At 45.3% G+C, this 13,003-nt stretch overlaps 1 protein-coding gene across 11 annotated transcripts in view; it reads left to right on the top strand.

Annotated features, from left to right (window-relative positions):
- The window catches only part of LRP8 (LDL receptor related protein 8), a 72,973-nt gene that overhangs the window by 54,970 nt on the left and 5,000 nt on the right, over positions 1-13,003 (top strand). For 8 of the 11 annotated variants that reach the window (XM_074334742.1, XM_074334743.1, XM_074334747.1 and 5 more), the window contains 8 exons: positions 190-308; positions 539-678; positions 2,100-2,241; positions 3,232-3,384; positions 4,271-4,495; positions 6,078-6,146; positions 9,486-9,658; positions 10,660-10,836. In XM_074334742.1, the coding sequence (XP_074190843.1) occupies positions 190-308; positions 539-678; positions 2,100-2,241; positions 3,232-3,384; positions 4,271-4,495; positions 6,078-6,146; positions 9,486-9,658; positions 10,660-10,836 (1,198 nt within the window). The remainder of the gene's footprint in view (positions 1-189; positions 309-538; positions 679-2,099; positions 2,242-3,231; positions 3,385-4,270; positions 4,496-6,077; positions 6,147-9,485; positions 9,659-10,659; positions 10,837-13,003) is intronic. The other 3 variants (XM_074334745.1, XM_074334746.1, XM_074334752.1) reach the window with 1 other exon arrangement.

Here is a 13,003-nt window from a genome sequence, read left to right as displayed (position 1 = left end):
CAAGGAATACACGCTTCCTAGGACTCAGAAGAGGTGAAGGTACCTGCTAACTCTAAGATCTGAGGGTTCCAGTGGATTTCAGGGGTCTTTCCAGTCCCTACTAAGCAGTGGGTCGTTGAGCTCTTGTGATCCAGACCACCCCAGTCGTGTCTCTGACAAGAAGCCCAACTGGGTTCTTCTCTCTTTTAGGTTCATGTATTGGTCTGATTGGGGGTACCAGGCCAAGATTGAGAAGTCTGGGCTCAACGGTGTGGACCGGAAAACACTGGTGTCAGACAATATTGAGTGGCCCAATGGAATCACCCTGGGTGAGCCCTGCCTTCCCTGGATTGGGGGCTGTTCTAGCACCCGGGCCTGACCACTGCCTTGAGCCCCGTGTCTTATTTCTGCGTCCCCTCATAGAGCCAGTGCACGTGTTTCCTGATGGTCGCCCCAGGCTGACCTCAGCCTGAGGCCTGGCCTGAAGATGTGGGCAGGGAGAGGGCACGGGGAAGCAGAGATCCCCTCTGCAATCCCCACCTTCTCTGTCCTCCCCAAGATTTGCTGAACCAGCGCTTGTACTGGGTAGACTCCAAGCTGCACCAGCTGTCCAGCATCGACTTCAGTGGAGGCAACAGAAAGATGCTGATTTCCTCCCCGGACTTTCTGAGCCACCCTTTTGGAATAGCTGTGTTTGAGGTGAGCCCCGTGAGGGGAGGCACGGCCCCAGTAGGAAGCTGAAGCCTAGACAAGGCTTATTCAAATAGGATGACTCCCTGAAAGTTGTCCAAGTGGAAACAAAGGGACAGGGAAGCCAGCTGACGTGTCTGTGCACACTTTGCGAGCTGCCTCCATACAAAGGCTTTTGTCTGCCTGGCAGCCTTTCCTGTACTCCCTTCCCAAGACCACTCTCTCAGAGCACCACTCATAGGTAAGTGGCTAGACTGTGTATGTTTTCTCTCTGAACCCTCAGCACCGAGCACTGTGCCCACATATATATTTAGAAGGTACCCAGTAAAGGGAGGGAGAAAAGAAGGAATCTACATGACCTTAGAATCGTTTATTGTTGGAAATGGCCTGAGAGATGTCATTCAACTCAGCACACTTGTACTGGCCTTTTGGACCCTGGGGTCATAGAAGTGGACCAGAATTCATCCCAATCCTCCAGAAGTTCCCAGGAGGATGAAGAGTCCAGACCCTCCTGTGTTCTGACCCTAACAACCTTTCTCCTTGGGGAATGAGGAAGCCAAAACCAACCAAGGTCTCACACACCCACCTCTTCCCCAAAACTAACTCTGCCACCGAGGGGAGGGAAAGCAAGGGGACACTGGTCTATGATGGGCATTGGCAATATTTGCGTGGAGCGACATCACCCCGCACTGCTCTGAATCTATGGGCAAAGCCTCACTTCCAAGTCTAGGCCCTGCTTCAAAAGACAGGTGTGTTTGGACTCATGTATGTGCTTGTGCATATTTGTCGCACATTCATGTAAAGTATATGTATGTGCATGTGTGTACATAAATGCATCCATTTAAAAGCGTGCATTCCTGTATATGCTGGAGCTTGTGTGTATAAGTATGTGTACCAATACCTAGACAAGTGCTTATTTAGGTATAGCTGTGGTGCCTGTGTGTGTGTAGAGAGGCATGTAAGTGAGTGTCCAGATCTGTGCATGAGGCTGCATGGTTGTACCTGTAAACGTGGATTTGCCTACCGGTGCACAGCCAGGCTTGTATGGGCTAAGCGTTGGATGCATGTGTGTTGTACTGTAGGAGGCAGCAGGGCCTCAGTAGCTCACATCCCCTCCAATCTTGGCCTTGGGCCCCAGAAATGGTAACAGCTAATAGAGACCCTACCTTGGGTTTCTGCTGGGCTCCAGGAAGCAGGCCTAGCTCAGCATTAATGAGCAGCTTTCAGGCTCAGATTCACCAAATAACCCCCTGAGACAGAAGCATATGTCACCGATCAGAGGCTGAGAGCCCCCCTGTGAATCCGTGGACAGGAGAGCTCAGGGGAGATGGCAGGGCAGGTCTTACGACTATGGTTTGGGGCTGAGCCCTCAGATTGAGGTCATGGGTTTCAGCTCTAGGCCTCCCATCGTCTGCATCTGTATCCTACAGGACAAAGTGTTCTGGACAGACTTGGAGAATGAGGCCATTTTCAGTGCAAATCGGCTCAATGGCCTGGATATCTCCGTCCTAGCTGAGAACCTCAATAACCCACATGACATTGTCATCTTCCATGAGCTGAAGCAGCCAAGAGGTGAGCCTTCCCTGGTCCCAGGTCCCCCGCCCATGTCCTCTCCCTCCACTAGGCAGGCTGCATTCATGTTCATATGACGTCGTGTCTCAGCAGCCCCAGGAATTGTGGCAGCAATCCCTCTAGTTGGTAGAGTGCTTTTCTGCCACGTATTTTATCTGGTTTTGCCTCAAGCTCTTGGTGAAATAAGACTGGGTATAAAAAAATAAATATATAAATGCCCTATTTTTGCCAATCTTACAAAATGTAGGTATTATGTTCTCATTTAACAATTGAGGAAACTGTAGCTCAGAGAGGTAAAATATTGTTAGCAAGTGGCAGAACTAAAACCTAAACTCAGGTCTGTCTGATTCCAGAACTCCTTCTGCCATGAGGAGCACATTGCTTCTCATTCATTATTTGTAGAGTGAACCAATGTATCCTAGGGCCAGAGAGTAATTCAGCTTGTTGGCTGGGAGGAGAAGCCAGGAATCCTACTACGTGGTTGTCCCCGCTTCTATCACTAGGATATACTAAATCCAACTGTAACTGAGGTGTTGGCTGCCAGGCTGAAGGTGGGAAAGCATAGGGGATAAGGTTGGTGCCGGATTCTAGATCTAGAAATTTAAATAAGAAAGAGGCATGGCGTCTGGCGTGGGGGGAAAACATGGACTTTGGAGTCTAACAGACCTCAATTTAAATTCTGTCTCCAAAATTGCTAGAGGTACAGCTTTGACAAGTTTGCTCTCTTTGAGCCCTGGTGTCTTATCTGTCAATCGGGGGCATAATACCCACCTCTCAGAACTGTTGTCAGGATTAAATCAAAGTGTGGGGATAAAACACCAGGCACGGTGCTGGAAGGTGCCCAATAAAAGCAGTAGAGAAAGCTTTCCAAGCAAGCCGAGTGGGAAGGGCCTCATCCTTGGGAGGAGGGAACGCCTGCTAGTCCCGTCTGTGCCCCATCTCTCTCCTCTACTCTCTCTCTCTCTTTCCCCCACCCCCACCCGCCATTAGCTACAGACGTGTGTGAGCTGAGTGCCCAGCCCAATGGAGGCTGTGAGTACCTGTGCCTTCCTGCTCCTCAGATTTCCAGCCACTCTCCCAAGTACACCTGTGCCTGTCCTGACACAATGTGGCTGGGCCCAGACATGAAGAGGTGTTACCGAGGTGAGTGGACCTACCAGGAGGGGTAGCCCCGGGCCATGCCAGACCCCATCCCACTGAAATCCTCCCTTGACTTCTGGGATACTGTTTGTTCCTGGTTTGCCTCCATCTGCTCTGGCTACATATTTCCTTTGCAAGCTCGTCTTCTTTACCTGCCTTGAATGCTGGTATCCCCCAGCGTCCTTCCAAGGCTTTCTCTTCTCACTCCCAAGAAAAATGCACATATACAGACAATATTTCAAATTCAGTTTCAGGGGCTTTCTGGAACCCCTGAAGACCTCAAATTAAGAACCCTTGATCCCCATAGCTTTAGTTACTGTTTATATGGAGGTGACTATAAGCTTACCTATTTCTCACCTAGAACTTAACACTACATAAAAGCCCTTTTGTGATATGATTGGAACTAATAACAATAATTAACAGTTTAACCATATAAATTTATATTCGTTCCCCAGTCTTGATGCAGGGCGAAAGTCTTTTGTTTGAGCATAAGTCTGCTGCATCATTTATGATTTCCAGATCCAACCGTTTCAAGTGGAGTGAGAATTTAAACCTAATCGTGTAACAATATGTGTATGAAATCCTTCTAGATTTATATGATTCCCCTCCTCCCAGACTTTAACAGTGGTCTTGCCCACACCTAATTCTACCACACTGTTTTAATGACTCGTCTTTATCACATGAACGTGCATTATAAACACAGGCATAGAGCTTGGGATTCAGCTAAAGATCATAGCCATTCAGGAGGATTAGGGAAGTCTTCACAGAGGTGGCATTTGAGCTGAGCCATCAGGATGTGTTCATGAGTATAATCCATAGAGGCAACAATTTAGGCACTAAAGCAACAAAATTCTCTGTCCAAGTGACCTCCGTGGTATTTCCCCTCCAGCACCTCAATCTACCTCAACTACGACGTCAGCCTCTACTACAACGAGGACAGCCGATACCACAAGAGCCCCGGGGACCACCATCCACAGCCCCACCTACCAGAACCACAGCACAGAGAAACCAAGCCTGGCAGCTGCGGTCCCAAGCTCAGTTAATGTCCCCAGGGATTCTTCCAGCATCAGCCCGTCTACCCCAAGCCCTGCAACCAGCAACCACTCCCAGCATTGTAAGGAAATGAATTCTGCCTTTTTTCATGATATGGGAAGGCAAGATGGGGGGATAAGTGGGAAGGAGAGATCATACCAGAGCTGAATACTGGATACCTCTGAGGAGGAAGCAGAGGGAGGTAGAGTGCCCATATAGGAGTCTTAGGTGCCCCTAACTTCCAGAGGGTCTCGAGGGAATCTACTTCCCGTGTCTGACCCTCAGCATCCTCACCTACAAAGTGGAGTAATAATAACCCTTCCCTACTTGCTTCACAAGATTGCCATGAGAGGCAAAGGAGGTGGTATAAATAGCGGTGATCACAGGCAGACTCTGCTGACTCCGGGTGTGTGTCTGTGCGTCACCTGTTACTAACACATCTACCCTCAGAAACTTCAAAAGCTCTGGTCTCAGTTCTCAGCACCCTTGGTAGTTTCCTCAGAAAGTAATATCCACAACTAGTCTGCTTGTGCCTCTTTCCAAACCCTGGGGTGAAAGTAATTAAGTTCACCACTTATTAAATCATCAGGAGCAGTAATTCTCACTGCTAGATATGTTCTATCTCATTAACCAGCAAATACCTTTCTAATTGAGTTACCTGCCAACGGGAGTTCATTTCAGAGGATAAATTTCCCATACACACACATGGCCCAGAAACTAAGCAGCTTGGCAGCACCTTTCTAATTGGGCCTGTCCTGCCAGCAGAAGCTGGATTTTCTGAGTTGAGCGCTTACCCTGAAGTTCGGAGAGGCAGGGGGAACGCTTGTGAATTCCAGTTCCCCTCCTATGGGGCAGCGCCTCTGACCAGGAGTCTCCCCACCACCTGCAGCGTGCTCTGGGCTTTAATATCATTGCCCAGTGTTTGCTCGGAGAAGACAATGGCGCTGTAAGCACTGCAGCTCTTTTCTTCCTTAGTAAAGTGGCCCCCTTAGGGTAACTTGGAGAAACAGACACACTGAGATGGCATCTGGACCACTGCCAGGGGGCAATCATCTCTCTTGGAGCAAATGTAGATGATGGCTTCTCTTCACCCTCAGAGGGCTACATGAGGATCCAAAGGGAAAATGCCTTCTCAACTACAAAGTGCTGTACAAATGTTACGATGAAGATGGTTGTAAGGATGAAAAAGATGGCACAACATACTTTTTAAAAACTAGCTTCCAAGTACTTTGCAGTTTAGAATGTGATTTTATATACCTTATTTTATTTAGGTCTCACAACAACCCCTACCCCACTCCCCACTCTCTTTGAACTAGACAAGGCTGTGTCGGACACTAAGTAAGCATTTTACATGAATCGTCTCATTTAATCTTCACAGTATCCCTAGGAGGTAGGTAATGTTGTGATCCTGATTTTAAATATAAAGAAATATAATATTTATAATATATAACAACTTGCCCAAGGTCAAACAAGTAGGGTGTAGTAGAGCTGGATTTGAACCCAAAAAGTCTGACCCAGGAGCCTATACTCTTGATTCCACTACACAATACTGCATCCGATTTCAGTACATATTGAAAATAAACTGATAATGTAGATGGACAGACAGACTGCAACAGACCACGAAAAACAAGAGACATCATTCTCCAAATGTTTGTATTTTGCAGATGGGAATGAAGGCGGCAAGATGGGCTCAACTGTCACTGCTGCTGTCATTGGGATCGTCGTGCCCATGGGTGAGTGTGGCCCCAAGTCACTGGGGAGAAAAGAGAGAGCCTGCCCCAGGGTCTGGGGAAAGCACTGGAAGGATAGAGCCCTGAGCACACTGACCTGTCCCACTGGCTTTTCTTTCTGCCCTGGCAGCCTTCCTGCCCACCTCCCAGTCCAGATTTAATTTCTTAGCTTGGCGCACGAGCCCGTGTAGGACCTGGCCCCCAGCACCAGGCAGATGCATCCCACATTACTCCACATTCTCCCTCTGCATGTCAGCCATGTGGAGCTGACGGGAGGCTCCATGCGGCCAAGGCTGGTGTCTCTCGCTACCCCCTCTCTCCAACTCCTAGCTGTTTCTGGCACATGGTAGGAAATAAACATTTCTGATTCATTTTCAACAAACACTTATCAAGCAGTGTGACAGACTCTGTGTGGTAAAGGGAGGGAAGGGGGTTAAAAATGGGTAAATCATGGTTCCTGTCCTCCAAAAATGTATGGTCTTGTTGGAGACACACATAACACAGATAATTTGATTATGACATGGCAAATGCTGAAATGAAGCCAGATGTGGTTTAATGGAAGTGCTGAGGAGCACTTAACTTAGAACTGGGAGAGAAGGTAAGTGGGCAGGGAAGGTGTCCTAGTGGAAATGACATTTGAACTGGGTCAACCAAGTGAAGAAGCAGCGAGGGCAACCCAAGCAGTGAAGACAGCATGGAGCAAAGCCAGTAACGGGCAGTGGCGTGGGAGGTGTTCCAGAATATAACATTTAGTTAAACCTCACAGAGAACCTTGGGGCTGATTCATTCTCTCCCACGCCCACGTTCACGTGGTATCCTGTCCATCCTATCTCTCATGCCCGTCTCATCTCTTGGCAGGATCTTTGAATTATGGTTGTTCATTCACAGGCATAGCTCCCTTACTTGCTTTGTCTGCTTATCCTGGGAATCCCCAGTATGGGGGTGAGTGAGTGAAGGTTTTAAGAACTTCTACAGTGTGCAGGGGACTATGCCAAGTGCCGAGGATCCAGGGAAGAAAAAAATAAAAGACTTTAAGAGCTTTCAGTCTTTAATCAGACGTGTTCATTAAAAAAGTGATAGAAGAGAAGTGTTATTACATATTGTAATGTGCTGTAACAGAGGCACAAAGCTCTGTGGAGAAGCCATGGTCCTTCTGGAGAAGATGGCATTTGAATTAGCCTTGAAAGGCTTCAGCAGTAAAGAGGATGGTGAGACTATTCCTGGCTTATTTTGTGTGGAGTGAGCAGAAAATACTGACATTGTTTAGTGAAAGAGAAATCAACCCCTTTTCTGACATCTTCCGCTCTATAGAAGGGCATACGTGTGCTGTTTCCCTGGTGTAATCAAATTTTAAAAAATTTCTGCTAATCTGAAGGGTAAAAAATGAGTATTCTTTCTCTGATTTTTCCGTGAGGTGCAGTACATTTTCATAATATTGGCCATTTACATTTCATCTTTAATGAATTGCCTATTTACAGCCTTTTCTTATTTTTCTATTGGTTCTTTGTCTTATTCTTACTTATTTGTAGAAATATTTATACATAATGGATGTTAAACCTTTGTAACACACAATTTCCCCCATACTGCCACTTGAAATTTGTTTATGGTATCTTTTGCCATGCATCAATTTAAATTTTTTAAGTATCAGATTTGCTAAATTTTTGTGTTATGATTTCTGGGTATCTTGGTCAGGAAGGTCTGCCACACTCTAAATTATTAAAGTATCTCCCTACATGTTTTTCTATTTTAAACTTTTTAAATGTTTAGATATTAATTCATTTGGAGTTTATTTTAGAGTTTGGTGTGAGGTAGAGATTTAACTATTTTTTTCCTACATGCCTGTCTAGTTTTCCCAAGACCGTTCGTCCTTTCCTTCTGACTTAATTATCATCTTTATTATAAACTACATGCCTACTCGTAAACATACTTTGATCTGCTTCTAGGCTGTTTATCCTCTTCCACTAATTATCTGTGTATTCCTATATACTAGAAGCACAATTTTGTGATAAGTTTTAAAGTATAATGAGGCATTATTATTCTTGCAACATTTTCCTAGCTATTTTTATTCAGTTTCTCTTCTAGATGAACTTCAGAATCTTCTTGTTAACCCTATAAAAATTATGATGAAATCTTATTCTTTGGCTATATAAACTGATGTGGAGATAATTTACATTTTTACAATATTGAAGCTTCCCATCAAGGAACATGACATGTCTATTTATTTGAGCCTTCTTTCATGTTCTTCAATAGAATTTTGTAGATCATATAGGACTTGCCTATTTCCTATAAGGTTATCCCAAGTTTTTTCTAGTTTTTGTTGTGCTATTATGAATATGTTCTTATTCCATTCCATTTTCTAATTAGTTATTGCTATTTAATAAATTTTTTTCATGTGGACTGTTGATGAACTATAATTACTTCTAAAAGTTTTTCATCTGCTTTTCTAAGTTTCCCAAACATACAACTTCTGTTAAGAATAACAGTTTCGTTTTTCCCTTTCCCATATGTGTACCCTTCAATTCTTTATCTGGTCTTACTGCATAGCTAGATCTTTGGGACAATAAACAGTAGCAGTGACAACAAGCATCCTTGCTTTGTTTTTGTCTTTAGTGGGTTATCAATTATTATAATCAATTACTATAATATTACCCAAGTAGAAACCCCCTGTATAGTATCCTGGATAGCTGTTATCCAGCCTCCATGTGAATGCTCAGGATGACTGCTGAATAGCTTATGAAACTGCTTGCCCCATTTTTGCCCAGCTCTGTTTGAAAACTTCCTCATTCATTCGTTCATATACTCATTTATTCTAACTCAGAGCCTGTGTTTTCCTGCTCTGTCTTTTTCTAGAGATGCTCCTCTTCTTGCAGAGCCCCTCCAATTTGGGGAGAGAATAGTTTTCTTAGGGAAATCCAGGGAAGCAGCAGCATTAGGGGAAAGGTATGGTGAAGAAATTCACTCAATCACTCAGCACATGTTACTGAGCACCCACTCAGTGCGAGGCACTGAGCACACAGAGAGAAAGAAGACCCAGTCCCTGGCCTCAAAGAGCTCAGTCTTGCTGGGGGCACACATATATAAAGTATGATACCGTGGCCTGGGAACACATGGGAGGGAGCAGCTGACTCTATCTTGAGAAGTTGAACAAGCTAGATCTTCAAGGATGAGTCGTTAACGAAGGAAGAGATGGGAAGAGGGCTTCCAAGCAGCAGAGAAAGAACATGCAGAAACAGAGCCTGAGGAGCAGGGCAGTAGAATTAGAGAGGTGGCCAGAGATGCACTGACCTCTGAGCAATGGCTGGAGCCCGCTGGAGGTCCAATGTAACCTGTCCCTTCCTCCAGCGGTAATAGCCCTTCTGTGCATGAGTGGCTACCTGATCTGGAGAAACTGGAAGCGGAAGAACACCAAAAGCATGAATTTTGACAACCCAGTGTACAGGAAAACAACGGAAGAGGAGGACGAAGATGAACTCCACATAGGGAGGACTGCTCAGATTGGCCATGTCTACCCTGCAGTAAGTATTCCTGGCCAGAAGAATTCCTTTCCTCCCTTTTTCCTTTCCTTCCTTCCTTCCTTCCTCCCTTGCATCCTTCCTTCCTTTCCTTCCTTCCTTCCTTGCTTCCTTGAGTCCTTCCTTCCTTCAAACATATCAAGAACCTACCACGTGCCAGGCACTGTTCTAGGCCCTGGGGACACAGAAATGCTGGGGCAGGTAGTTGGGATAGAAGGGTATCAGGACCATCTTGTACCTAGAAGCTCTTCCTGGCAGTAAAGCTGCCAAATGTCTTTCTTTCTGCTGAGTAAGTTCTCAGAACCCTTGGCCTGGAAAGGTAACTGTGGCCATGCAATTCAAATGTATTCATTTCAACAAATACTGTATGCCGATTATGAGCGAAGCACCACATTAGAAATCAAGTGTTCAAAAGTAAGGAAGGAATGTAGTTGCTGCCGAGGAGCTGGCGGGAGTTAGAGATAGTCACTTCCTATTGTACAGCTGTGCAAAGTGCCATGACGGGAGCTCAGAAGTCCTCTCTTATAGGAAGCTTTCCCTGACTTTCTTTGTTCTCCCACAGCCTCTCTCCATCACAGCACCTGTCACACTCTAGTCAACTTGTCTTCTTATTCATTGGTCTTCCCACTAGACGGTGAGCTCCTTGAGGGCAGGACTATCTGATTACTCTGTTTCCCTGGTGCCTAGCTTAGCAAAACTGGCTCCCAGTAAATGTTGAACAAATGTTATGAAAACATCAACCAGGGAGCTGTTAATTCTGTTTGGGAAATTGGGCAGGGAATACCTCACAGAGGCGGCAGATGAACTGTGTCCTTGCAAGACTAATAGCAGTTTTCCAGGTAGAGGAGGAGGAAAGTGGCATTCCAGAGGAAGCATGTGCAGAGGTTGAGAGGCACAGTGGGGGAACAAGGACCACATGTGGCTGAAGCAGGTGTCGTGCATGTATAGCAGAGTCAGGAGGCTGAGTGTAACCTCATAGGTCATCCAGTCCATCCCCCTGTCAGGCAATCAGCAGCTTTGATCGCCCACTGTGGGCAGAGCCCTGTCTTGGGGAGACCAGAGAACTGGAAGACCCAACCCCTACCCTCAAGGAGCTTTTTGTCTTGCCGGGGGAACCAAGGTCACAGCTGCACCAACTCCCGAAGAACCCTCTTTCCGAGCTGCCTGTCGTCAAGTGCAAGGTAGGGCAGTGCCACTCTGAGGCTGAGGGGCTGATGAGTGAGGGTGTGAACCCAGGCAGGTACAGCCAATCCTAGGAGCCATTCTGGTTCTGGAAGGCTGCAAACTGTAAGCAGGGTATCGGGGCAAAGATAAAAGATGGTTAGTTGCAGATCAAAGAAATGGCATGTGAAAGAAATGATTAAGTACGGGGCAGGGCAGACAAAATTGCTGCTGAAGCAAACTGTTCATGAAGGGGAGATATGGGAAATGAGGCTGAGCACGTGAGGAGGACTAACAGATGGCCTTGAGGATCTTTAGCCTTGGCCAATCCAAGCCAACAGTTGCTTGACCAATTTTTAACGATCAGAGAGGGCACAGTGGAAGAAATGCTGAGCTTGGAGTAAGGAGACGACTCCCAGTTCCCCTATTCCACAGTTCTGTGATCTCAGTCACTTTTCTCTGCTCATTTTTATTTGTAAAATGTGAATAATAACCCCCGTTCTGTCTGCCACAAGATTATAAAGTTCAAGTGAGACAGCACATGTGAGAGAGTGCTTTGTGAGTTATAAAGCACTCCACACATGTAAAGTGGCATTGTTTCCAGAGAAGGAAATAACCATTCAGGAGGAGTTTTTCCTAATGAATCTAGGCCCAAGGAATAGACTCCTGCCAGTTGCAGAGAATAGAGTAGGAGAGTGAGGAAATCAGCCTTCAATGAGAACTTACTATGTATCAGACAGCACTCGGTGATTTAGATACATTTTCTTATTCAGTCTTTACAATAACCTTATAAAGTTAACATTATTGGCCTCATTTTGCAGATGAGGAAACTGAGACTCAGAGAAATTAAATAATGCCTATGATCACAACTAGAAAGTGGCAGAACCGGGATTCAAACTTGAATGTGTATGTACACAAAACCCCACATCCTTTCCGTTATATCACGGGGTAAATAGCCTTGAAGTTCTGGAAATCAGTATTCTCAACAACCTGTTCTCTCTCCTGTCCTTTTCTCAGTAGCTCCACTGTCACTTCTGGGACCTACCCTGGGCCTAGAGATCTGTCTTGGAGAGAGTGGGAGGTTAACCGCACTAGAACAAGATAGTTTCAAATATCTACCGTGTTCCCCCAAAAATAAGACCTAGCCAGACCATTAGTTCTAATGCGTCTTTTGGAGCAAAAATTAATATAAGACCCTGTCTTATATTAATATAAGGTCTTAGTTTACTATAATATAAGACCCGGTCTTATCTAACATAAGACCGGGTCTTATATTAATTTTTGCTCCAAAAGACACATTAGAGCTGATGGTCCGGCTAGGTCTTATTTTCAGGGAAACACAGTATGCTAGTAGAGCAAAGCCATGGTATTCATGCAAATCCACAAATAACCAAAAGTTGCTTTGAAAGGCAGTGGAGTTACTTTTTATTGTATGCAGAACGTCCAAAGATGGAAAATGCTAGTCTGGTTGTATTTTATGCTGGTTAGGTTGATCTAAAATACTCTGGACTCCATGTGCGTTTGGTACTATATTAAACTCTCTACATACATTATCTCATTTGATTTCCCAACAACCCTATGAGGTAGGCCTATTATTCCCATTTGCCAGATGATAAAACCAAGGCTCAGAGAGGTGAAGTGGTTAGCCCAAATTCACATGGCTGTGAGACGATATTGAAACACTGAGGTGTGTCCAAAGAAAGGTATCCAGGAAATGGAAGAGTGGGAAATAAGATTACATCAGGACCAGGTGGGGGAAAGCTGGATGTGTAGCCTGGAGGAAAAACACTCAGAAGGAAAGGAAAGAACTCAAAAACTGTGTGCAAATTTCAAGTGTTACCTGTGTAGAACTTTCTTGAGTCTAAGAGATAGGTTCAAGGAACATCAGAAGATATAAAGAAACAGATTTCATGTCAATATAAAAAAGAATTTAAGCCCATTGTCTACCCACTCAGGGTTTAATGGGCTCACCATCTGGTGGTCAGCACAGAGGGAGTCTAATGACTAGAAAGTAGGGGTGAGGGAAAGAGGGGTTGAATTTCATTGACCTGCATTGCCCTCTAATTCTGTATAATCAGTTGGGAGGAGTGTAACAGGTTACCTTCCTAATTATGACCAACGTGCAAGAGACAGGTAGCTAATAGCCTGGGATTAAGCATTTGCCAAAGCTAACCCACTAAAGTTGAG

The sequence above is a fragment of the Rhinolophus sinicus genome, linkage group LG06, assembly GCF_036562045.2.
Source record: "Rhinolophus sinicus isolate RSC01 linkage group LG06, ASM3656204v1, whole genome shotgun sequence".
Classification (NCBI taxonomy): Eukaryota; Metazoa; Chordata; class Mammalia; order Chiroptera; family Rhinolophidae; genus Rhinolophus; species Rhinolophus sinicus.
The sequence above is the reverse complement of the archived record's forward strand: the minus strand, read 5'-3'. Positions and strand labels throughout refer to the sequence as shown.